This window comes from Gopherus flavomarginatus, chromosome 3, assembly GCF_025201925.1.
Source record: "Gopherus flavomarginatus isolate rGopFla2 chromosome 3, rGopFla2.mat.asm, whole genome shotgun sequence".
Classification (NCBI taxonomy): domain Eukaryota; kingdom Metazoa; phylum Chordata; order Testudines; family Testudinidae; genus Gopherus; species Gopherus flavomarginatus.
This window is the reverse complement of record NC_066619.1, coordinates 177,864,399-177,890,111: the sequence shown is the minus strand read 5'-3', so window position 1 is coordinate 177,890,111 and position 25,713 is coordinate 177,864,399. Positions and strand designations below refer to the sequence as shown.

The 25,713-nt window shown below is 41.0% G+C and overlaps 2 protein-coding genes across 11 annotated transcripts in view; one reads left to right on the top strand and one right to left on the bottom strand.

Annotated features, from left to right (window-relative positions):
- RAP1GDS1 (Rap1 GTPase-GDP dissociation stimulator 1) overlaps positions 1–9,908 on the top strand; it is a 176,978-nt gene extending 167,070 nt beyond the window's left edge. For all 5 annotated transcript variants that reach the window (XM_050944425.1, XM_050944426.1, XM_050944424.1 and 2 more), the window contains 3 exons: positions 3,456–3,582; positions 5,084–5,212; positions 9,227–9,908. In XM_050944425.1, the coding sequence (XP_050800382.1) occupies positions 3,456–3,582; positions 5,084–5,212; positions 9,227–9,354 (384 nt within the window). In that variant the 3' untranslated portion in view covers positions 9,355–9,908. The remainder of the gene's footprint in view (positions 1–3,455; positions 3,583–5,083; positions 5,213–9,226) is intronic.
- Positions 9,909–20,555: 10,647 nt separating this feature from the next.
- TSPAN5 (tetraspanin 5) overlaps positions 20,556–25,713 on the bottom strand; it is a 121,283-nt gene continuing 116,125 nt past the window's right edge. For all 6 annotated transcript variants that reach the window (XM_050944477.1, XM_050944481.1, XM_050944478.1 and 3 more), the window contains 3 exons: positions 23,362–23,409; positions 23,099–23,215; positions 20,556–22,339 (listed from right to left, as the gene is read on the bottom strand). In XM_050944477.1, coding sequence (XP_050800434.1) covers positions 22,274–22,339; positions 23,099–23,215; positions 23,362–23,409 — 231 coding nt within the window. In that variant the 3' untranslated portion in view covers positions 20,556–22,273. The remainder of the gene's footprint in view (positions 22,340–23,098; positions 23,216–23,361; positions 23,410–25,713) is intronic.

The following is a 25,713-nucleotide window of genomic DNA, read 5'->3' as shown; positions in this document are numbered from 1 at the left end:
AGATTAGCTTGCAGAATTATGGCCATATTTTGTAATGTGACTGGATGTCTCAGAGGATTGACACCCTCTGGGTCATCTATATGAATCCCATGACCCATGTTGATTTAAAAGTCTCCTGATGACTGTTTGAAATAAGCCAGTGACCTGTCTCCAGTTTCTGTTGATGAGGCATTAAGCAGCTTTGTTGGTATTCTCAGAAGAAAGGCCAAAGATTGATTGGACATGGAGACTTACTGTCATCTTCTAGAAATGATCCATCTACTTAGGATTGAGCCACGTGGATGGGAAAGAGTGACAAGGAAACTGCATGGCTAATTCCTGTGCTTACCTCTATGTGTGACAACATGGGACTTCTGGCTTCGGGGGGCCTGTCAATCAGACTTGAGCACCAAGTTGAATATAAATGCTAATTATTTGATTAAAAACACTGTTTCATAAATATGAAGCCTGTTAAAGGAACACAGTCTAGGTTAGTAGGCCCAAATTTTGACCTGCCTATATTTATACTGTAACTTACAAATGCCAGTGGGATAAATTTTGCTCTGAATTACACTAGTGTAAATTCATAGTAACTCCATTCACTATCAATGACTTTACTCCAGATTTACATCTGTGTAAAAGAGAGAAAGAATCTTGGCCTGTTTTTATAAAAAGTTTCAAAACTTTCAATGCTATTCTTTATCAGTTTCAAGCATTCAAAAGGTTGTTCAATAAACATTTTCTTACAAAGGTCTACTTGTGTATACTCAAGGTAAAAAGATACTAGATGTCTGTCAACACACTTCTAGCACACTCCTCACCATGTTAGCTATACTGCACAGAGTTTATACAAAATACATGAAAGACCAGAACGTGCAGTCCTCGCTTATCCGTGTAGTCATATTGGACCTAACAGAGTTCTGGAATTAGCAGACTCCTGTTGCAACCACTAGGAGTAGTTCCTCCTTATGCCAGGCTTGTATTTTATCAATTGATTCAGTGTGATTAGTTGCATAAGTATGCACTGCAGGATCAAGCCTGACATTGGGAAATGCTACTTGAGAAATATGTTCACAAGTTAGGAATGACCTGATTCATGGCACTACAAAGCAGAAACAGAGGTGCATTGTGGGACTGATCCTGCATGATGCTGAGATTACTCAGCTCCCATTTAAGTCGGTGGGATCTGTGGGTAGTTACCCTTTCACACCGTCAGTTCTTATGCAAAGAGTATTCTCATATTTTTCCTGCCCATCCTGTGGTTTGTGTTCAGCCTCTAAAATGAGTCAGTATTAATTTTTCCCAGAATTCTGAATACCCTTCTTTCTTGCTGTCCGCAAGTCACATGTGCATGTGGTGAATTCTGCTGCTATTTTAAGAAACCATGGGAGCAGAGATGTGAGTTTTTACGAGTCTGTGGAGGGTGACTGCACTCAAAAACTTAAAGCAAAGATACTAACACTGGCATGGAATAGCTAATGTTTGTATTAGACACAGAATTTAGCAAAAATCACAGAGTGCAGAAGAATCTCTGAGCTTTTAGAAGCTCAAAGACTGTCCTTCAACACAGTGGAAAAATTAGTTTACTCTTTTTAAATTTCATATTTGCACTGCCCTCTATGTTTGGATATAGGCATAGCTGCATGGCTTTTTACTGTACTTTCACTAATATTTTAAATTCATGCACCTACAAAAGATAATATGACATTTTCAAAAGTGCCTCAGTGACTTAGACGTTTCGGCCCCACTGACTTTCAAAGAGACTTAGGCCCCTAAGTATGAGAGTTACATTTGACTTGGGCTCCAAGTCACTTAGGCCCTCCTGTAGAAAATTATGGTGAGGTTCTTTGTCTCAATTCCCAGTAACTTCAGCAGAAGCTGAAGGCACTCAGAGCTTTGCAGGAGGTCCTCAGCATTTAGTAGAGAAGAGTCTAATTAGAAGGGATTTGTTGCAAGTAAAAGAGAGAAAGATTTTTATATATTTATGTGCATTAGGTAATTCAAAATTAAGAGCTTTTTAGCAGTGAATTTCTTAGGCAGTAAGCTCAGAGTAACTGACACACAAGGTAGTATCTGATTTAAACAGCTTCTTTCCTCCCCTTACTCTCATTTGTAACATCTCAGAAGCTTGAAAGTAAATTGATTGGTGTTAGTTCCAGGAGAAGCACTTAACAGTGTGAAGTTTGTAGATTCTAGGAAAAAGACTATTTAAAAAAATAACCAAAACCAAATAGATAAAGAACTCAGAGGCCTTCATCCATCATTTTATTACAAATACAAGTAAAATTTTTGACCTAAAAACATTGACAGAGACCCTTTAAATATTTAAGAGCATTTAATCCAGTTAACATTTTTGTTTCCTAGGTCTTGGGCAACAAGAAAATTATTGTAATGCTGGCTTTAGAACAAAAAGTAATACAGCAGTATTCTGTAACTTTTATTCCTTATGGTCTCATATGTATGACCAGTTTTGAGAGAATGCTATTCACTTCCTGCCTACTTTGTTTTTCACATTTTCCTAGTCTACAATTTCCATTATTAAATAAGTTGGAATACAGAACAACCTCCCTTTTCTAAAGGTCTTGGGGGTCATCCCAAAATTCAAGGACGAGAGGCATTTTGCATGATGGGGGATTGAAAGCCAAGGTTACAAAAGAGTCCTTCTGGATCTCCATACCCAGAGCACAGCAAAGGGATGCTGGACAGCCTCAAACAGGCTGCATGCTGGGTTTCAACACCACAGGATAAGAAGAAGAAAGCTAGTTGTCTTTGCAGATTGGCTGATTTTAAATGGGGCTCAGGATTAGCTGGAGGGCAATCCCTTTTTGAGCGAATTGGTCTGCAAAGCATGATAGCAATCTCATCCAGTATAACCTGGAAGAGGGGTGGGGAACAGACTTAACAAAATTATTGCTTAATTCAAACTTTTGGTTAACCAGTGTGTATTACCCAATAATTACATAATTTAACCAGATGTGATAAATACATATACCTGTGGCTCTCAACTTTCCAGACTACTGTACCCCTTTCAGGAGTCTGATTTGTCTTGCATACCCCCAAGTTTCACCTCACTTAAAAACTACTTGCTTAAAAAATCAGGCATAAAAGTACAAAAGTGGCACAGGACACTATTACTAAAAAATTGCTGACTTTCTCATTTTGACCATATATCTGGAATATAAATATTCCAGTATATAGTATGTAGAGCAGTATAAACAATTCATTGTCTGTATGAAATTTTAGTTTGTACTGACTTTGCTAGTGTTTTTTTATGTAGCCTGTTTTAAAACTAGGTAAATACTAGGTAAATATCTAGATGAGTTGATGTACCCCTTGGAAGACCTTTGCGTACCCCTCGTTGAGAACAACTGGCCTATACACACATGTACTTACAGCATATATCACAACTAAATTATTCAAGTCTGTTAATGTGTAATGCAAACTTTTTTCAGTCCTGTTATTCTTATTTATTTTAGGATGTAATTAGGACCATTGTTCAGAGCGGTGGCATCAAGCATTTAGCTACCATGGCAACTAGCGAACATGTAATAATGCAAAATGAAGCTCTTATTGCTCTGGCACTAATAGCGGCATTAGAATTAGGTGAGTATCCTGATGGTTAGCTCTCCTTATTTTCCCTTTAGTCTGTGCTCAAGAGGCTCAGGGCTGGAAAATCCAAGCAGAAGTGAGTTCCGTGGGCAGAGCTGCAGAAATCTACCAGTTTGACAAGATACTTGCTGTCATGAGCATGGGAATCTATGTTAACATACCCATATACAGGCAAAAACGGGGTTGTACAGATCAAGTTTGCCTTGCAGTGTCTTTATTACAGGTGATGATGTGTGAACTAGAAAGGCCCAAGAATGACTTTCAGATCCTAGATAGAGTTAGCAATGACTCATAGTTAGAAAAATCTTTTTACATGGTAAGGATGCTGTGGGACTCAGGGGTGATAAGCATGGAACCCTAGGATGTCGTATTTATAATTACATTTCAGCCTGGAGACACTATCAACCATGTGATTTAAAAAAATTGTTCTAGCCTCATCAGCAGGCTAATCTAGGGAAAGGTTTTTAAATAGCACCTGGTTCTGGCTACACTTGAATGTAGACATCCTAAACCAGTTTAGTGAGAACGGCCAAGATATGACATTGGCTAGCTGCTGGTGCAGTCATGAGGACGTTAGTGAAATGGTGGGTGCTGCTCAGATAATGACTATTACTGATTTTATTAAATTTCTCAGCAACAAAAATAGATTTTTGATAATATCAGTATGAAAATCATGTATTTTTAAATGCCATGTCCTGTGTCGCTAACACTTTCAAGTTTGCTAAAGTTGAAAGAATTTTTAAAAATTGATTTTCCTTTCCACCATTTATCCTGCTCGCTTGCTCTTTGTACTTCCCTCATCTTGGACAATAGAACTAGTTGGGTCAACATTACTTACTTTTGCGTTCAGTTTCATCTCTTGTTCTTATGCGCTAGCAGAGTGCTGTTGTGTTCTGCTTCCAAAACACTGCAAAGAAGCGTTAGATATAAAAATAAATTAATCACATTGAAAAAAAAATAAAAAAATATCTTTATTCATTTTGGTCTTCTAGTCCCTTCCCTTTTGTCTTCAAACAATTACATTTTGGGCCTAAACGAAGTTGATGGTGTCCCTGTAAAACTTTGCCCAAATCATGTATTCCTTACTCAAGGCCTGGTCCTACTAAGTATTGAGCACTCTTGAACAGCTGCTGAGCACCCTCAGTTCTTTTTGATTTCAAAGATCACACCCTCCGTTTTTATTCCCTCAAAAGTCTGGAAAGCATTTAGTCAACATGAGTTCTGACTGAGGAAGGCTAGCAGGGGTTGCTTCTCAGTATTCAGAATGCAGAGTGGATTTTCCATCAGGATTTTAGTTTAATATAAAACCATTTCACAAGGACTTAACATGGTACCATTATATGTATATATGTGTTTCATTTCATATCAGGCAACTCTTGAAGACTTCACAGCACCAGCGCAGGAGATAAATATTTCAATACATGGCTAAACACTGTGCATCAAAAATGACAGATGATATTCTTGGATTTACAACTTTCACTTATTTGTATTGCAGTCACCGCTGAGAAGGATCTCGAAAATGCTAAACTAGTCCAGATTCTACACAGACTGCTCTCAGATGAAAGGAGTGCTCCAGAAATCAAATACAACTCCATGGTGTTGATCTGTGCTCTCATGGGATCTGGTGAGTATTTACAAGGTGTTGCTTTGTTCTGCTCCTTGCTTTTCCCCTCACCCGCACCCCCACCTTTAAAAACTGAACTTTCTGTTTTCAGCTTGGATGCTAGGCCTCTACTACATACAGTCGGCCCAGTTCTCCACTCACACTGATTGTACGTGGACATAACTCCACTGACTATGGTGAAGTCACTCCTAATTTATAGTGTTGAGAGAGAAGTAAATCAGTTCTACCATGTGTACAGAAAGCTGTATAACAACTCAGTGCTGGATAATATTAAAGTATATTTTTTGCATGATAAGTAATATGTAATAGTAATAACTCAAGACTATAGCTCCTGCATGGTGCTGAGTTCTCCCTAATTTCCAGACTTCAGTGGGACCTCAGGGGCACTCAACACTTTGGCGTATCTGCGCAGATACACAAGCATATAGCAGGGAGCTTAGCATTTGCTTTTAACTCCATGTTCCTATCATTTGCACATTTAGTTTTTCTTAACACTACAGTAAAGTTAGGGTTGGTTCTCCCCCACCCCACCCCTGCAAATGAATCTCCTTATTTTTGTTTTAAATTTTAAAAAAAGAAAGAAAAAAATAAGAAAAAATTAAAAAACAGGACGTGCTGGAAAATGGAAAAAGAAAATACAAAGAGGTGATAAAAGAAACAAGGACTGCTAAAATACTTAAAATGGTACCTGAGTCACAGCTCTTTTTGCTGCGGGGGGGAAGGGTATTCCCTCCCTGAGGAAAGCCCTGTGCTCTAAAGGCCTTAACTGCTCATGCCAACTTTCTGAACCACTTTACTCTAGGGCACTGTGTAAAGAGGAACAAAACCTGTTCTAACATCCCTTGTAAACAGGACACCTTTAAACATTCAGAACTTTAAAATTACTGAGCCAGTTTCCTTCAAACTTTGGATTGTTTTGAAGACTGTGCAATGAGCCAAAGTTTTTGGAATTTTAACCTTCAGCCTTTCGAGGAAGGGATACACAAAATTTACGTAGGAATATCTGGGGAGAGCATTTCATTCCTCCTCTATTAAAAAATGATTGCATTTACTCAGGTTTCCCAAAACTAATGCATTTTAGGGTGGGATCAAATTTCATCCCAAACAGAATTTGAGAAATTTACAAGCAGCTAAAAAGATAAAAAAGAATGGGATTAAAATTAAAACAGGAGCTCAAGTCTTTCCTACACACAAAATTGCACAATTAAACTATATTAGTATGGGCCAAGTGAAAAATGATTTAAAAGTGTCCACACAGCGGTTTGCATCAGTTTAACTAAATTGATTTAAATGGGTGCAACTTATGTTTGTAATCAAGGCTTCCGTTTTTACTGTAGTGTTTGCTAATGATGCCTGCTATATTACTGCAAGGTTCCAGGGGTGGTGAGCGATCTTCAGAGCAATATGCACAAGGCAGGATATAGAGGGTCTTTGTAAAGTGCAGAATTTAGAGTCAGTGAAGGGATAATAGACCCACTTATCACCTGCTTTAGTGATGAAATTTACACTATTGTGTTGAACTCCAACATTTTTAATCCATTTGGTGTTAGTGGTTCTCCAAGTCCCTCTCAAGATGAATGTCTTTGGAGCAATTCTCAGGAGCTTTGTTTACCTGTTTGTTGATCTTCCACTTGCCCCTTTAGCTTCTGTGCATTCCTTGAGCTACCTGCAGCATGCCCCAGAGTTTTTGCCACATGTTTACATTTTTCATTCCCATGGTTCTTATCACCAGGAAGAGAAGATTCTGTTTCTGCAGCGCTCGCCTGCTCTAAAATAAGGAAATGTGATGTTTTAGTCTTAACTAATACTTAAAGGGGTGCCCCACTCTGGGACTTCAAGCCTGCTATTAACTGCAAATATATCATCTTCCCCATCTGACCAAGTCCTTCCCTTTTATGTCACCAATCCCTATATAGATTGAATATTTATGCTTGTAAGTTGTGATGTTTTCTCTGCCAGGGAGTGAAGAGGTTCTTGAAGTTATTTTAAAATGATATCCACATAGAAAACATCTGCAGCTAAGACTTCTGTAGCTTCTAAGCCCTGTAGTTTTATAGGGTATGTCTACACTGCACTTGCAAGAGTGCCCTCCAGCGCAGGTAGAAAGATGTGCTAGCTCCGCCCAAGCTAGCGTGCTAAAAATAACAGCATGGATTTTATGGCATGGGTAGCACTCGGGCTAGCCACCCAAATACAGCCCAAGGGGGTGGACAGGTTTATATTAGGGTGACTACCCATGCCTCAACGTCCACACTGCTATTCTTACTGTGCTTTAGCTTGAGCAGAGTAGCACATGTGGGAAGCATACTCTTAGCAGCAGTGGCCATAGAGGCTAAGTATCTCTCACTGAAGTAGTGGATTGACATTATAATTGGTTTCTACGATGGAAGCTGTTGTTACTATACTTTGTTACAGTGAAGTGATATTACATTTCACGTCTTTGTGCTGGCAGTTGCATATTACCAGTTAAATAAATATTTCTGGCCAGCTGGGAACTTGTGTTGCAATGGAGTCAAGCGTGTTAAAAGAGGAGAGAATGATGACAATGGGAAATGTAAACAGTGTAACTTAAAGGATCAGAAAAAAAAATCAGGGCATTCAAACCTAACACAGTCACTGTGCGTGAAGGCCCTGAGGCTCTTAAGAGTCTGGCTAAACAGAGCTTTTCTGCCATTGTAACTCAGTAAGTTGCTGAAAGTTGATTTGGTAACACCTGCTTAAACATGGCCATATCCTGGAAGTAGGAGGATAGAAAATGCTTATACCGTAGAATAACCCCAGAAGAGAAAACAGCTTAATTGAAACTGTTCACAGTGTACAAAAGTTCTCAGATGCACAGCACTGGCTCTGCTGTCACACAGTAGGGGGGTAAAACGTGCAAGATAATTGAAAGCAGGTGAACAGGAAACAAATGTCACAGAAAATTTGCTACAAGGAAAAGGAGCACGTATCCTTTGTGTGAAACCTCGCTAATTTGAAACAGAGGTTCATATTTCTCATGAGCAGTCCGGGGCTCAGTTTAATTGGCAGCACCTGGGGAAGCAGAAATATATTTGGATCTTGTTGCTGATTTGGAGTCTACTAGAATTTCCTACCCTGCATATAAATAAAGTCTGAAGCACATTTTTTCAAAAATGCGGTGCCTACAATATAGAGCCTCCAGCTGTTTCAACAGAACTCATGATGTACTTGAAAAACAATTCAAGTCAGTGCTATGGGCATGCATCACTTTTTTCCCACCCTAAATTATGTACCCAATAATGTACAAAGCAATCCATGCAAATTTCTTAAAGCAAAAGAAAACAAATGCTCACCATTTTAGAGGGACCAGGCCATGCATCAGATACTTGTTTTGTAAATGCATCAGTGAAAATGAACACACTTATAATAAGCAGATTAACAATAACCAAGTGATGCAGTGTCAGGTAAAGAAACACACACACACACACACACACACACACACACACCCCTACCTCTCTCTCTTAGGCCAGAGCTGTTTTTCAAAAGATGAGCTTTATGGCGAGCCCTGAAGGATGAGGTCACTGGCTTTGTAAGACCGGTATAGGGAACAAGTTCTAAAGACTAGAGGTTCTGGCTATACATTCTTCTACCAGTAACCATATTGAAAGGCATCTGGGGGTGGAATTTCATGAAGGCTGAGCCCCCACCGCTCCAGCTGAATTCAGTGAAAACTGTGGATCCTCAACACATTACACAATTAGACCCTCGAGTTATTTCTGTAGATATCACTGCACTCAAAAGTGGTGCTGCCTGTGTGTGTTTCACTTCTGGGTTATTGCTAAAATAGGCACTGTTACCTCTCTGACCACCACTCAGGCTTGTCCGTGCTTTATATGTGGGCTCCATTAGCTCAATCACCTCAATTAGTTCTGAGTACAAGAGTAGAACATAAAGAAAGAGTGTCTCATTAGCAGCCCAAGAAAATTTAGGTATGTGCATAGAGACATGGTCTGAGACTGCAGAGTGTGAAACCTTCTTGCATCTGTTTTCCAGAACCCCTTCACAAGGAAGTGCAGAACCTGGCATTTCTAGAAGTTGTATCAAAACTCCGCAGCCATGAGAATAAAACTGTTGCCCAGCAGGCCTCACTAACAGAGCAGAGACTCGCAGTAGAAAGCTGAGGAAGGTCTCCCATTTCCAGACAGCATTCCATCATGGATTTCACCTTTGTCTTCTGTCCTGCTGCCGCTCCTGCTATGTTTTCCACTGTATCACTTGTGCATGCATGTAATGTTCCCACACAAATTGATGAACTGCTGTAGGTACCTGTCCAATAAAAGATTTCCAAAATCCATAGGTGATAACATAAATCCGTCAGAAACAAGTCTCCACCCATAAATGTTCTACTTGTATTCTTGTTGCTTGGGCCACAGAGTAGAATGTGCATGTTGTAGTCCTATAATGATGTAAAAGTGGTACTACATGATGACTCTTTCCTCACACCCCTAACTGCATAATAACGTACTGCTAAATTAGGGACAAATACAGGAGGCAGCACGTCCAAGCTAGAGTATTGATTATAGGATTAGATAGTAAACCTAGCTCCATTTCTGGTGCTTTGGAAACACAGGTATGAATGGAATGTATTGCTGCTCGTTCACTGGTCTTGCCTAGTAATGTCAAACTCATGGTACCTAGAGGTAACAAATAAAAATTCCAGTGCTCTCACAATTAACCCTCTGGCTTGTCATTAATTCTGTATTTAAATACAAAAAGGACCATACCGTGCATGATGAGAAGCCCGTTTTAGTGATGGGCCTAACACTCAGGGAATCGAGGTCTTCAGTTTAAAGAAGAAATACAAAGGATACTATTTTAAACTGTTGAAATCCATTTGTCTCCCCTCCTCATTAGAGTGTACTCTGCAGGGGATGTCATGTGGCTTAGTAAAGTGATTTTGGGCGTTGGCCCTAGCTTTATGCCAACGTACAATCCTTTTCTGCATCCCAGCATCTCCCACAATTCTGCTACACACCTCCTGTGTGCACTTCCAGAGGCAATTCAAGGCTGCAGCACAGCCTATGCTGGCCCTACCCCCTTTGCTCCAGCTTGCCACCAGCTCTTCTGCCTCTGCAGCAGCTCTCCATCACCATTCTCTGCTCCCAACCTTTCCATTGCCCTTTTTCATTTTCAGGAAGAAGCAAGTAGCTTCATTTTCTCCTCCTCCTGGACTGGGTATTCAGCAGCACTGCGGCGCCTCCCTGATGAGCTCCTCGGCCCTCTTTTAGGGATGGCAGAGCAAGGCGAAGCCCGAATAGTGTTCCCTCTGCAAGAGGTTTTTAACAGGATCCACAGAAGGCAAATTATGCCCTACCTGTTCTCAACCAGCTGACCCTCATAGGCAGGGCATGGAGATTTTAGTCAAACAGGCACATTGGGACCTCTAGCCCCCAACAAGTTGTGAGTCCACCACAGGAAAGCCTGACCAGGAAACAGAGCCAAACTGGGAGAAGCTCTAAGGATGAGGAGGATCTCAGTCAGCAATTCAGGACCATAAGGATAAGTCCCTAGCAGGGCACCTGGTCTTGGCCCAAAGCCCTGAAATTGATTGTAAGTGCTCTGGGGAAAGAAGCAGGGCCCAGGATCAGTTTTGGTGCCCCCCACACATCCCCTTCCCACCCTTCCATCTTGAGTCAGGAAACTCTGGCAGTGAGTCCCCATCCTGGGAGGAGTGAGAGCCTATGGGAGAGGACTCCAAGAGAGAAATTTTCAAAAGGCTCCAGGCCTTGCACAAGACCAGCCACAAAAGGCCCATCTCGTGGCATAGCCGGGCAAGCCAGGCTTGCAAAACATGCAAAAAAATTCAAACAAAAAAGGCTAAGAAAAAGCCCCAAAGGTATTCATCCTCTGACTAAAGACACTTCCTCCTCTGCTGTGGAAGGAAAGCTTATCAGACTCTGATTCTGAGAAGGACATGGACAAAACATAACAAAGGTTGGATCACCCTGAGGTCCAAGAGATGGATGCTGTGGTTCCTTTCTCCAGGGCTCCAGATACCCTGTGCTATTCTGGGTTGCAGATGTGTACATCATCCCATCAAGATGGTGGTGGAGGTGGTGAGAACCTGTCTGGCAAACATACGGAAAGACCCCTACAAACATCTTCCTGGGCTGTTCACCATCTCAGGGAGTCAAGGACCTGTCTCGGGACATGTCTTGAAGTGTCTACTTCCTGGGGATAATGCCATGTGTGTCCCCAGGCCATTGAGCTGGATGCTCTGGCCCTGACAGAAAACCGCATAGCATCAATTGAAGCATCTTCCACGAAGGTTGTCGCAAGGGAGATTTTCTCAAGTATAGATTTATTCGGTTTGTTTTCTGCCCTCAGGGAATTCCTCTAGCCATGACACTGTCTCAAGCAAAACAACTGGCCTGAGAGGGGCTGAGGAAGCATCAAAGTGCCTTCTGAGGGTGACTTCCACCTTCCTATCTGTAGGACCCTTGGGAAAGAAGTCTCCTTCGGATGGACTAACCATATCCTTTCCTAGAGATGCTACTGCAGCATCGACTTTAGGCATATCAGTGATGGCATTTTTTGGTTCCTGGAGCATGTAGAATCTCAGTGTGTGCCTCCTAATATGTTTTGCCCTTTTTTCAGGAGTTTCCCACTCCTCCCTGATCACTTCCTCAAAGGATGAGTGCAGGGGAATTGCTGTCTTGGGAGAGGATTTAGCAAGAAAGTATTTTCTCTGAGGCTTGTCCTCAAGGCCTGTTTAGGTTAGATCTCTATAGTAGATACAACCTTTCTGCACATGGTTTCAAATTTCTCAGTGGGGGAAAAAGAACTAGCTCTTGTGAGATTCCAGAGCCACCTAGAAGGAAGTCACGTCCTGGTCCAGTTGACAGCGCAGCAGTTGCATACATAAACAAACAAGGACGGACAAGGAGTGCAGCTCTACATGCAGAAGCGGTTAAAATCATGGAGGGGGCCGGAACCCTACAGCCAGAACCAGCCCTGCAGCTGCTGGGGAGGCCAGACATCCTTTATCAAGGACTATATCACTCCATTCCATCATTCTCAGACTGCCTTAAGCTAACAGCCCTGCTATTGATTAGCCATGCTCAACCTATCTTCAGAAATTATAGGCACTTTGCTCTCTTCTAGGAGAACTTCCACACTAAGCTTCCTCATCCATGTGGATGAAATTCAGCCTTTGGTGTCAAGAGCGCAGAACAAACCCAAAGGATTCTGGGATTCCATTCATTCTACATTTCCTTCAAGGAGGAGTGGATAAGGGACTTCAGCTAAGCACTTTTGTGCACTAGGTGCCAGTCCTCAGTAGTGTACTGTTTGCAGGATCTTCAGGCTCCCTGGTCAAGAACCCTCAGGTATCCAAGTTCCTCAAGCACTCAGACTGGCCAGACCCGCAGTCAAACTGATCTTTCCTAGATGGGATCCATCAGTGGTGCTGAAAGCCCTAACAACTCATCCTTTTGAATCCCTGACTTCTGTATCACCATTTTTACCTTCCATCAAAACTTGTTTTCTGGTGGCCATCAGATCTGCAGGACAAGTTGCAGAATCTGTAGTCTTATCTATGCAGGAACCTTACTGTGTGTTTCATGATGACACGGTGGTGGTGGTCTTTCCAAAGTGTTCTTTCCAAAGGCGATCTCTCCCTTTTCATGTCTCGCAGGAGACTGTTCTCCCTTTCTTCTCTCCAGAGCCACAACTACCGATTGAGAAGCCGTGCCACACTTTAGATGTCAGAAGAGAAGGTTTGCATCAAGCATACAGAGTCCACAGGGAGGTCTGGCGCCCTGCTTGTCTCCTGTGTGTCAGTCTCCAAGCTCTCCCTTACTAGATGTAGCAGACTGTGTATTGTTGAGGCATGCAAGGCAGCTAACGTTCCTGCCCAGAAGGAATCAAGGCACACTCCATAAGATCCGTTGTAACCGTGTAGGCCAAAAGAGCATGTGTTTCAACTGCAGAGATCTGCAAAGCAGCAGCATGGTCATTGGCTAATACCTTTATCAGACACTGTAGCACAGCCTCCTTCAGCAGGAAGATGCTGCACGCGGTGCACCAGTGATAACTCTGCTTCTAGAGCCATCCTGTGAAAGGGAGGCATTTTTCCCCCTTCTTCTCTGTTTTCCTACCCATCCCAACTCCTGTTCACTGCTCGCTGCTTCCCAAGCATAGCAGGACTGTGGGAGACATTGGGCTGCACAATGGAAAATTTCTTACTTGATAACTCCCTTTCTGCTAGTAGCATCTCCCACGGCTCTACCCACCCAGGATGGCTTGTCAACTGAGGGTCAATATTTTATTTGCTTTGTACACAAATTTAATTAGCAAAAAAATCTAGTGCTCCCTTTTTTTTTTTAACCTTAAATATCTGCCACCAGGAAAAACTTAGGGGGCTGAGCTTTTCACAGTGAAATATCTTGTACAAGGCCAGGCTGATAAGATACGTGAAACACTTTGTTCAAATGTTAGCAGATGTGTTTTTGCTGAGGCTGATGATCTGTGAGACAGTAAATCTGGTCTACATCTGTATGACCATTACAAGTCAAATGCAGTAGCTTGATAACATCTGCACCTCCTAACCTTCTGAGTATGGCAGCTACAGCTCCTTTCAGCTTAGTTTGTACTAGGTGGCAAGCAGTGAGATGTCTGACACTACAGGCATAAAAATAACCCGAGCAGTACAGGTTACAAGCTTTATTTGGATGTTATCTATCAATCAAACTTCACTCCAACAGTTTGAACTCATTTGACTTCAGCAATATATCCACAAGAGCAAATGGCAGCAACCAATTGCGCCTCCACTATTGATGACATTCTGCTCTGAAAACATGGAAATTTAAAATGTTTGTTTTTAAAAACTGCGATTTTTTACCTACATTTTGACAAAGTCAGGATGTCAAATGCACTTTCTTCCATCTCAACGTGTCCTGCAGCAGAGGCCCCATCAGTAATACTCATCAGTATTAAGTTAGAAATAATTCATCAGAACTTAATTAGCCAAGTCTTGTCCTAGGTCTACGGCTTTAACTTACATGGTTTTATTATAATATGTCCATAGTATTACAGATGCATGATGATGATTTACAGAAAACAAACACACAGAGGAGCTTGCAGTCTCCTAGAAAAGAGTCTAATTTAAATTAAAGTTGCTGTAAACACATCCCTCGCTGCATCATGGGATGAAACCATGATGTTTTTTCTATTGACTAAAACTTAAAAGGGGCAAAGCACCCTCACCCAAAGCTCTCACCAAAATCTTAGCACTCATATATTTAAATTCCCTCAACATTTGAATTTACCATTTTGCAAGCACAACTATTTGCATGTGTGAAGACAACTGTATACACAAATGGCATTTGACAGACAACTACTGCACAAATGGTGGACCACAAATGTAGAGGCTGGGTTAAAATATGGCCCTTGGGGTCTCAGCTTAGCAGTGAAATTGACTGTAAACAATGCTCTGGCCTGTGTTTCAAAAATGAGCATTGTCATCTCTGAATTGGAAGAATTAAATACAAAGACAAGTCAAAAGAAGAAATGAGGTTTACTGGGTGTCCAAAGATTTTTCAGACTCAAAAGTAAAAGAATACATTCTAGAAACTAATATATATATCCTTCATACATCCCCAAGGGGAACAATCTAAAGTAAGCTCAATATAAACACAGATTTCTACAACCTGACGTGTCAGTAGCAGATATTCAAGGCAGAATAAATTTTCCTTCTATGCTCGTAATACAATCAGAAAAGGCCATTAATACCTGCATTGTAACTTGTCACCTGTACAAGCCAAAGGTTGTTGCAAGAATTCCGGTCATAGTAATGTGGCATAACTCACCTGGATCCTCTGTTCAGGCAGAATTCGCCCTCTTCAGGGAGTTTCAGAAACTGGATTTCTTGGTTTTGCCATTTCTTGATGAACCTGGGAATAAACCTTTGCCCCCCCAGCCCCCACCGACTACAGCTAAACTTCATATTTAACGAGAACTATGTATGCCAGTGGTTCCCAAACTTTTTGCCAGCACAACCACATTTTACTGAATTATTTCCTCCTGGGACCCCAGATGGCATGGAGTATGCCATTTTGAAGAACAAAGTGGCATCCTCCACATGGTGTGACCTTACATGCACCATATCTGCGAGGTCACACTGCATGGAGGACACCATTTTGTACAGTAAAATGACATCCTCTGCACAGCATGACCTTGCACGAACCATACATGTGAGGTCACACTGCATAGAGGACACCCACTGGTCTACAAAATGGCATTCTTTGCAGTGTGACCTCTCACACATGGTTCGTGTGAGGTCAGGCTGTGCAGAGCAAAAAGGAATTCACTACAAACTAGAGATTACCGTGACCCCATCTGCTGATGGCATGACCCCATTTGGAATCATGACCCACAGTTTGGGAATCGCTGGTATATGCACTACTAACAAAGCCAGACACAAATGCTGCCAAGATGGACATAAGCATTTTTTCCACTCCAATGGAAAACAGTTCAATTTATCTGCAAGTGATAACGATCAAGGCTAAAATGGGAGAACACCTAACAACTGAAGATGCTTTTGAAATTCCCCTCTTTCCTCCCCTCTCCCCTCCTCTCCCCCACCATGTTTTAAGCAATTATACACTTCAAAATTAATGGGATTACTTATACTCGAGTTCAGTTGTGAAATTAATGCAGAATTTGATTAGATCATAGATTTTAGGGACTTTGCACTGGACAGTATTTCACAAATCTGCATGCAGTTTTTTTTTAAATCAAATTTATATGAAAATATTCACAAGAACAATGAAAACAATCAAGAATATAGCACAGTTGTAACCTTAGCTTATTTACATGTTAGCACTAAAACTAGCTGTTCTGGATGGTTGTCTGTGAAGCATTTAAAGACTTAATTGCTACTCTCAGAAAGGCCAGGGTATCCACCTGCCCTCTACCAAAATTGTCATGGTGAATCATTAGGTTTCCTCCATGCTCTCCCCTCTCTGAACTACCAGATAAGTGACTTTTGAACACTAAAAACATCACTAAAATAATTAGGCTGAAGTTTCAACTGCTGTGATAAATTGTATCCTCTGGGACTTGAAAAATAACAGATTATAGATGGAAATAGATAAAACAAGCAGTCTCATATCCTCAACACAGCTAAGTTATTTAGCTACCAGTTTCGACCACAGTTCACATCAGAGTAGATGTGGGGATTCCTAGTGTTTGAATGATCTTTTGCTTACACCAGCCATTATTTCATTTAACAGCATCTCCAGGCAGAATGAAAACATAATCTTCTATGTACATTTTAGGATGAAATGTCCAAGTGATAACAGATAGGTTTGGGAGCTAAATGTGTATTTCTACCTTTAGAGTAAGGCACTGAAAGAAAAGTAAACATTCACCAGGTAATACTTCACACAATTTTATTTATAAAATTGTAATTATCTAACAAATTGCATATAAAATGATTTACTTCAAGTAAATACAGAATACTGCACAACTATTAAAACATTCCTAAAAATGCACCTATTAAAAAACACAAATAGCATGATCAAGACCACTTTCAATAGCTTAAAATGAGTTACCAAGAAGTTGTGTTAACTTCTGAAGTATAGTCCAGTTACATCCTTTGAAATCACCACAGTCTAATGCTAAAGATGACAAATATAAGCAATACATATGCACCTGAACTATGCATTTCTTCCAGACTGAAGATGACCAGTTGGAAAACAGACAACTAAAGCTCTACCAGCATGCAGTTCTGTTAAAGCAATACTTTCAGTCAGTAAGTGTAATTGGCTTTTACAATCAATTTTGCATCTCACAAATTTAAAAAAACAAAAAAGAAACACAAGAGAATACATTCAGATAAAAAGAAATGTTACACAAAGGTAAATACAATGAATAACCTTCATTGTACCCTACAATGATTTGAGGACAGAGATTCTCCTTGAACTGGACTGGTGTTACATACCAGAGAGAGGACTGCATCACAAAGTTTGGGTCCAGATCCTAATCTCCCCAAAGTTTGGGAGGATCAGATCATGGTTTTTGTTCAGGCCCATCTCTACTATGCACACAGAATGCATATGGAGACATATGGATGGAGCTTGTTGCTGACATTCATACTGCAAAACAAAAAAGACTAATGATGTTACACTGTTGATTAGCAGGTTGGTGTGTATCACAAGTCACAATAACTTTTTATACTGCATATTATTAGAGATGTGAACTATTTTCTTTCTAAGCATTAAAGGTTGGCAGCTAAATGGCTCTTACTGAGAAAACAAAACTTACCAGCAGTGGCCTGGTTTAGACAACTTCAGCCTACTGGATTAATGAGACTCAAATTAACATATGCAATAATTTTGGCAGACAAAAAGGAGGGCATGAGGGTTGGGAACCTGCATTGTGCTTTAAACACACTAAGATCAATTCTCCTTTCAATGCAATGTGGATTGGATGTGTGATTTGCATTAATCCAAAAAAGTATACGCATAGCAAGGAGGGAGAATGGACCCCGAGGTTTGCATTCAGAGGTTCTCTTATTTGTCTTTGGTAGCTGGAATCAATTCTATCCAGGACATTTCTAAAGAAGTGAAGATGCAGGTTCATTTTCAGGACCACACCAAGTCAAGACCTAGCACCAAATTTAGTCCTGGCATAAGAGTTGTCAGCTCCCCGCGAGTTCAGCCAGAGTTGAATGTCACCCCTATTGATTTTACAGTCAATACCTTTTCAGATCCTAAGCAGGCAGCACAGGAAGAACGTTCCTCAACTAACCAAAGCAAAAATGGGAGGCTGCTCCACCTTCATAAAACATAGGCCAGCTGTAGTTCTACATGGCAGACACTAGATGGCAGGCAATTAAAGCATTCCTGGCTGAAACCAATGGCTATGTAAAGCTTCTTAAGTGACCATTCTGTTTAATTTTGATCAGCAACTCTCACACTGTATATCTGTCATGAGTATAAATACATATTTATGATGAATAGCAGGTGCAAGAACCATTTCATTTGCATGCCACTATTTACATTTCAAATAGTATTTACACACCAGAACCTACCAAACCAGGTTCTGCCTCTTGATTCACTACAGTTACCATCTCTATAAAAGGAAAGGTGGAGGAGAAGGTTTAGAGGACAGAGAACATGTAAGCAACAGTCTCCACCACTTCAAACTCCAAGAGCCACAGTCGATATTATGGGTCTCAAACTAACAAGAGAAAAGCACAGGCTAAAACACAGAAATTTGGTCATGTAAGACTTCGCAAATTATTATTATTTTAAAAAGAGGGCACTCTAACAAAAAAAGGGCCTAAGAAATTGGGCAGAGTGATTAGAGGTTACATCAACCAGAGTGAGAGTGTGTATCTGAACTCTGAAATGGCTTTAGAACTCTGGACACAGCTCAAGCTTTCAGATCAGCTGTCAACTAATACCATAGTCACGCATATAACACCTAGCACATGCAAACATTTCACTCCATAAGAGGCTACCAGAATGCTGACTGGCAACATATTCTGGAGCAGCTACTGCACTTTGTGGCTGGTTAAAAGGCCTTCAGACTTGCACCTAATACTACCATCTGAGGCATTCTAGAAATTGCCCAGAAATACAATACCTACTGTATCTTATTGCTTTAACAAGACCCTGTTGGAAGGTAATCCTGTTTTGCCAAAATTCATGGTCTATTTGTGACCCACCTGAAGTTTTAATGGAACTTTCCAGCAGAAATATTGTTTGCATTTGGTCAGTTCTGTGTAAAATAGATCAGGTGCCAAGGCCTCGCTTGACTTTCCAAACTGCCCACCTAAATTCCAACTGGAAGTGGACACTCTAGGTTATATCTCCACTGAAAGCAAGGGAGGGGAGGAGAGGGAGGAGGAGGAATTCCCCGGATCATGCAGACATGCTTGCACTAGCTATCATCCAGCTAGCAGGAGTATAAATACCAGTGTAGTTGCAGTAGCTGTTACCTACGCTGCTGTTTATAGTCATGCTAACTGGACGTTAGCACAAGTACCTGTACACAAGCAGGGATATCACATTCACACCCCGATCTCGCAGTGTAGTTGTAGCCACTATTACACATTCCCTGCATACACATGTGGGATTTGAACATGCAACATAGACAGCTGGTTCTGAACATTCAATGTGGCTTGACTACAAATGACTGAAAAAATGGGAAGGGAAAACACAACAACAAAATCATCTTAAAACAGCAGGATTAGTATTTGCAGCAACAAAAGGGTAGTAGAAAAACAAAGACTGTTCTTTAGTGGTTCTTCAAACAGCAGTCACTCAGGGACCTAGAGGAAACTTTGTACATTTTCTGCATATGCACCTGAAAGTCATGAGAACAAAGCCTCCCCATTTTTAAAAGCAATTCCCTTCCTTTCAGCACAATACTCTGCTGCTGGCATCTCCCAGAATTGTGATTTTGCAATAGGAGAAAAAAACTATGAGAACCAGCAGGAGAAGACAAAAGTCAGTTACAGTACTACTGTAGAAATTCAAGTAGAGGAATGGAAGTTGTCTTCAGAAGCCTATAGCAGCAGAAACAGTAGCAACGAAGATCAATGGCAACCAGGATTCTGTCATGTGGAGTTTTTAAACCAAAGTGCTGGTTCGCTATCAGTGTTCTCAGTAGGGGGAAAGGGGGAGGGGTGTATTTCCTGAATGCTGCTTCCCTGATCTCTCCATACCACATCATTTTACAAACAAACAGAGCGGTAGCATCTTTAGCTCCAATGATCTTTCCATTCTGTTGCCATCAGGCAAAATATTGTGTTCTCTTGAGGGGAAATGAACAATAGCTCCCCAAGCTAAGAGGAGTGGCTAAGAAAAACATAACACACTGATGAGACTGAACCAACTTCATTAAGGATAATGTATTATAAACACTTTCAAAGTTTAAAAAAAGTCCTTTGAAGTTGCCATTGGTCTTTAACCACACACGCCAAATGGTGTGGATGCTGCCAGCTACAGGCCAGGTGGAGCTCACTGGAGATTGAGAAAACACCAAATAAAAAACAAGAGTGCAATTGCACTGCTCAGCTCTTCCAAGCCATTGAATAATGGTGCATATTTTGCCAGCCTTTGGGGGTAGAAACACAAGTTGTCTCCACACAACCAGAATGCAGAAAGAAAGCATGTGTAAGTGTATATACACTCATTCATAGGTTTATTCATTCATAGATTATTCAGGTTGGAAGGGACCTCAGAAGATCATCTAGTCCAACCCCCTGCTCAAAGCAGGACCAATCCCCAAATGGCCCCCTGAAGGATTGAACTCACAACCCTGGATTTAGCAGGCCAATGCTCAAACCACTGAGCTATCCCTCCCCCCCATATGTTGCATCTCTCACAAGGAAGGTCAGTGTACTGATTTCAAAGAAAATGGCATCCATGTGTGTTCGCTTTTTCTGCTCTTATCTTATCCATCTTAGGGGACACTTTGGGCCAGTCCTGAATGGTGCGTGCACACCTCCTGATAGATGCCCAGCAACCGCAACTATTTATTGAGGGAAGCGAGAGATGAGGGCAGTCAGCCCCAGCAGGATTGGGCCTGTAGACACTATGCAGGGCCTAAGACAAGCTAAATGTATACCAAGTGCCTTGGCTACCCAAGTTAGTGTCAGGTGCATGATCACACCATTACTGAAATAAAAGCGGATCACAGACACCTAGCTGGAGTTTGATCTACCTTGCTTCCCAATACTTGTGCTGTAGTCCAAATTCTACCGCTTCTTCCATTTCTAAAGGACCAAAAGTCTCTTGGTTGGTCCCAATACACTCTTCTTGCTTAAAAATATCCTTTTATTCTATTGGTTCAAGAAAGCATTTTGTTGTATTCAGACAGAGGGAGGCAAGATGGGAAACACACACACACAGATAAGCAAATGAAAAACGGCTGACTCTAGGGAAGCATTTACTATAACAAAGCTGTCCTCCTTTCCCCCGTCCAAGACAAGGGGATAGGAACTTGGCATAATCAAGTGCATCTACCAATAAATAAGTAAATTTGGATTAGACACCTACTGAAACATATGCGGGGATTTAAAAACAAAGATTCTCAGATTCTAATTCCATAGCTCATGCAGGTCGGAAAAATTAAAAAACAAAAATGAAAGAAAGAGAGAAAAGCAAAGCTTCAGCTAGCAAAGGATCACGGAAACATCTTAAAAGAAATTTTGTACAATTACAACAAAGCACTAATATTAGTGACAGCCCCAAATACATCAGGTTATGCCAAATTCCAGAGAATCAATGGATACAGCCAGGGTATTTGGGTATGGACTTCATGACTTTTTTTTTAAGTTAACATATATTTCATTCTCTTTTTAACATTATATACCTGAGCCCCCCAAACCTCATGCTCCCATATATGTCCCATTCTTGCTTGGAGAAAGATGCTGGCAAATTTAGAAAGTTATCCCTTCAAATCTTGCTGATTCCAACCACATATTATTACAGACAAAGTCTGGAAGCGCTTGTATAAAAGTTTTTCCTTGTTTTTAAAACAATTTCTTGAAACGTACAATTGATGAGTGGAAAGTTGTTTTCTGTTTGATGGGTTTAGTTTCAGAAAGATCTGCAGCTATGTTTAGCTGTGGAAAACAAGAAGATGGTTCCTTCAGCATGTACTGAAGAAAGAAACCTTTTCAGGAACGTTTGGCAGCTACCAAAGAGCTTGTGACACGGAGAATAAACAGCATATCCACACACCACAATGCAGCTCCGTCCCATTGACACACACCAATTAAAAAAAAGAGAGCGTCCACCTGTTATTCAGAAGAAGGATACAGTAGAGATTCATGGCTCAACAGCTTCTTGGTGATTTAAAAAAAAAAACTGTCAGTGAGCAGCAGATTTTAAACAGCTCACCCATTAGCCAACCCCAAAGAAACAAGGGTTCATTGCAATACCAGCAGCGTAGACTTGAGACCGCTTGGGAAAGAAGGCTTCCCTGTCGCCCATGTCCATACAGCTTGGTGTCAGAGTGACACACTGGAGGTTTTGGAGGTTTTCAGTTGTCCAGTGTCTTGTGCCAGTTATTTCAGCAGTTTTACCAGCTGGCTCTGACAGCCTCAATGTCACTAACCAGATTCTGGGCTAAGCATATCCCGAATATCTGGAAAAAGATGACAGTTCGTTTACTGGATGCACTTGACAGTCCTTTGGATACAGTCAGTTTTCCTGGGTGGTGTGGGACTTAGACACAGCAACAGGAGAAAGAAATTTGAGAAATGCAATTGTAAAAACATTACAGAAGTTGGCAGAGGAGCCGTAGGAACAAATGTAAAAACAAACTCCTTTAAGTTCATTTTTTGTCTGAAATGGACTGGATTCTAAATCAACAGCGTGTCTTTAATCTGAAGTCAGAGACTGTACTAGAATTTCTTCCCACTAGCAATTTAAAAAGTGATTTTTTTTGGCAGCCTGTCTAGATAAGGTCAGAAATAAGGCCTCCATACAATCTTTGAAATCCTCCCCCCCCCCCCACCTCCTTCCCCCAAAATTGCCAATTTTGCCTGGACATGCTCCTGGAGGTTTCATCACATGACATAATCTTTAATTAAAGATTAATCTTTAATTTGTGGAGACTCCAGGATAATCCTGGAGGCCTGGCAACCCTATGCCCACCCCCAGTCTGACAAAGTGCAGAGTTGAGTTGAGGGCAGTCGGACAAACACCCTTCTATGGACAAACATAAAATATCCTTTAACACAAATGAAGTCTCAGCCATTAACTCACCAGTTAGCCCTTACTGAAAACCACTAATTCAAGGTTATTAAACAATGAAACAGCCTAATTTCCAGCTCTCTTGTTGAGCATTTCCCTGCTCTGCTTTTTTCCTCAGTAACTTCTTTATGAGGAATGTGTGCTTTACCTGCAACAATGCAATCCCAATGAAGACGCCAGCAACTATAGTAAGATTGTCCTGCAGCCATTTCTCAAACTGGGGGACGCAACCTTTAGTGTAGATAACAATCTGCTGATCAACCTCCTGCAAAGGAGAAGAGGGATGAAAACACAGATAATTAGCTCAACCTTTACCTCCAATCCTATAACCTGCTTGCCCAAAGTTACTCAGATCCTTACAAATCAGGTATGATTTAAAAAAAAAAAAAAACACTAAAAAATCCCACTTACAGGTTTTTGCCTGGCATCGTAGCCACACTGAGTGTTAATGACATCTTCCTAAGGGAGAAAAAAGAAAGGCAGTGAGGAGAAGTGCTTCCAATAACAAGGGACTCCCACAACATTTTCTCTCCTCAGCCTGTGATAAACCCCACGTCCCGGACACAGATGTTCTGTGGAGATGAAGACGAACTGGGGAATGATCCTTCTATTTAAATAAAATAACTTTCTGCAGGAAATGTTCATACTTTGTCCCTGAAAAATACACCAAGCACAGGGCAAGTTTAGTTCAGAGTTCATCACGGGCCATGTGAAGAGGGGATAGAGTGGAGTGGTCACTTGGTACAATCTGGTCCATTCCAAAGGAAACAAGTTTGCTCTACAAAACTATTTTATAAGCCCAAGAGACAGATTATGCTTCTCCCTCAAAGGCCAGGGGAAGAGAAGAGAGAGATAAGCTGTGTTTTTCTGTCACCTATCCCTTTCACAGGAGATTATGATACCCATGGGAAGGAGTCACTTGCTATTCTCCTACTGTACTGTCCCTCACTTGAGAGCTCTGGAGTGCACAGAAGGAAGTACAAACTATTCTAAAGGGTATTTCTCAGTGAGTAGTATCCCACGGCAGCACTTCTAGCCTATTTTTCTGAGACTGTCTTTACTCCACATACACAGACCTTCTGGTGCTATGAGGAGAAGCAGACCCATGGAACAAAGCCTGCCTCATCCCATGCAACCCAATCTCTGCATGCACTCTAGACCCTTAGTAAATTAATCTGAAGAAAAACATCACCCTAATAAGAAAGATTACAATGCAGCAGCCATTCTGGGATTCTCTACTGCCAGCATCACCTCTGGAATGCAGTCACAGGTTTCTCAATACCAAAACTCAATCATGATTGCTACTACTTCAGTCTTCACGGCTGAGGATGTTAGTGAGATTCCCAAACCTGAGCCGGCCTTTGTAGGTGACAAATCTGAGGAATTGTCACAAATTGAAGTGTCATTAGAGGAGATTTTGGAAATAACTGATAAACTTAACAGTAACAAGTCACTGGGACCAGATGGCATTCACCCAAGAGTTCTGAAAGAATTCAAATGTTAAATTGCGGAACTATTAACTATGACTTGTAACCTGTCCTTTAAATCAGCTTCTGTACCCAATGACTGGAAGATAGCTAATGTAATGCCAATATTTAAAAAAGGCTCTAGAGATGATCCTGGCAATTACAGACCGGTAAGTCTAACGTCAGTACCGGCCAAATTAGTTGAAACAATAGTAAAGAATAAAATTGTCAGACATATAGAAGAACATAAATTGTTGGACAAAAGTCAATATGGTTTCTGTAAAGGGAAATCATGTGTTACTAATCTATTAGAGTTCTTTGAAGAGGTCAACAAACATGTTGACAAGGGGGGTCCAGTGGACATAGTGTACTTAGATTTCCAGAATGCCTTTGACAAGGTCCTTCACCAAAGGCCCTTTCATAAATTAAGTTGTCATGGGATAAGAGGGAAGATCCTTTCATGGATTGAGAACTGGTTAAAAGACAGGGAACAAAGGGTAGGAATAAATGGTAAATTTTCAGAATGGAGAGGGGTAACTAGTGGTGTTCCCCAAGGGTCAGTCCTAGACCAATCCTATTCAACTTATTCATAAATGATCTGGAGAAAGAGGTAAACAGTAAAGTGGAAAAGTTTGCAGATGATGCTGAACTGCTCAAGATAGTTAAGACCAAAGTAGACTGAAGAACTTCAAAAAGATCTCACAAAACTAAGTGATTGGGCAACAAAATGGTAAATGAAATGTAAGGTGGATAAATGTAAAGTAATGCACATTGGAAAAAACTAACCCCAATTATACATACAATATGATGGGCTAATTTTGCTACAACTAATCAAGAAAGAGATTGTGGAGTCATCGTGGATAGTTCTCTGAAGACATCCACACAGTGTGCAACAGTAGACAAAAAGGTGAACAGGATGTTAGGAATCACTTAAAAAGGGATAGAGAGTAAGACAGAGAATATCTTATTGCCCCTATATAAATCCATGGTGTGCCTACATCTTGAATACTGCATACAGATGTGGTCTCCTCATCTCAAAAAAGATATACTGGCATTAGAAAAGGTTCAGAGAAGGGCAACAAAAATGATTAAGGGTTTGGAACAGGTCCCATATGAGGAGAGATTAAAGAGACTAGGACTTTTCAGCTTGGAAAAGAGGAGATTAAGGGGGGATATGATAGAGGTATATAAAATCATGAGTGATGTGGAGAAAGTGAATATGGAAAAGTTATTTACTTGTTCCCATAATATAAGAACTAGGGGCCACCAAATGAAATTAATGGGCAGCTGGTTTAAA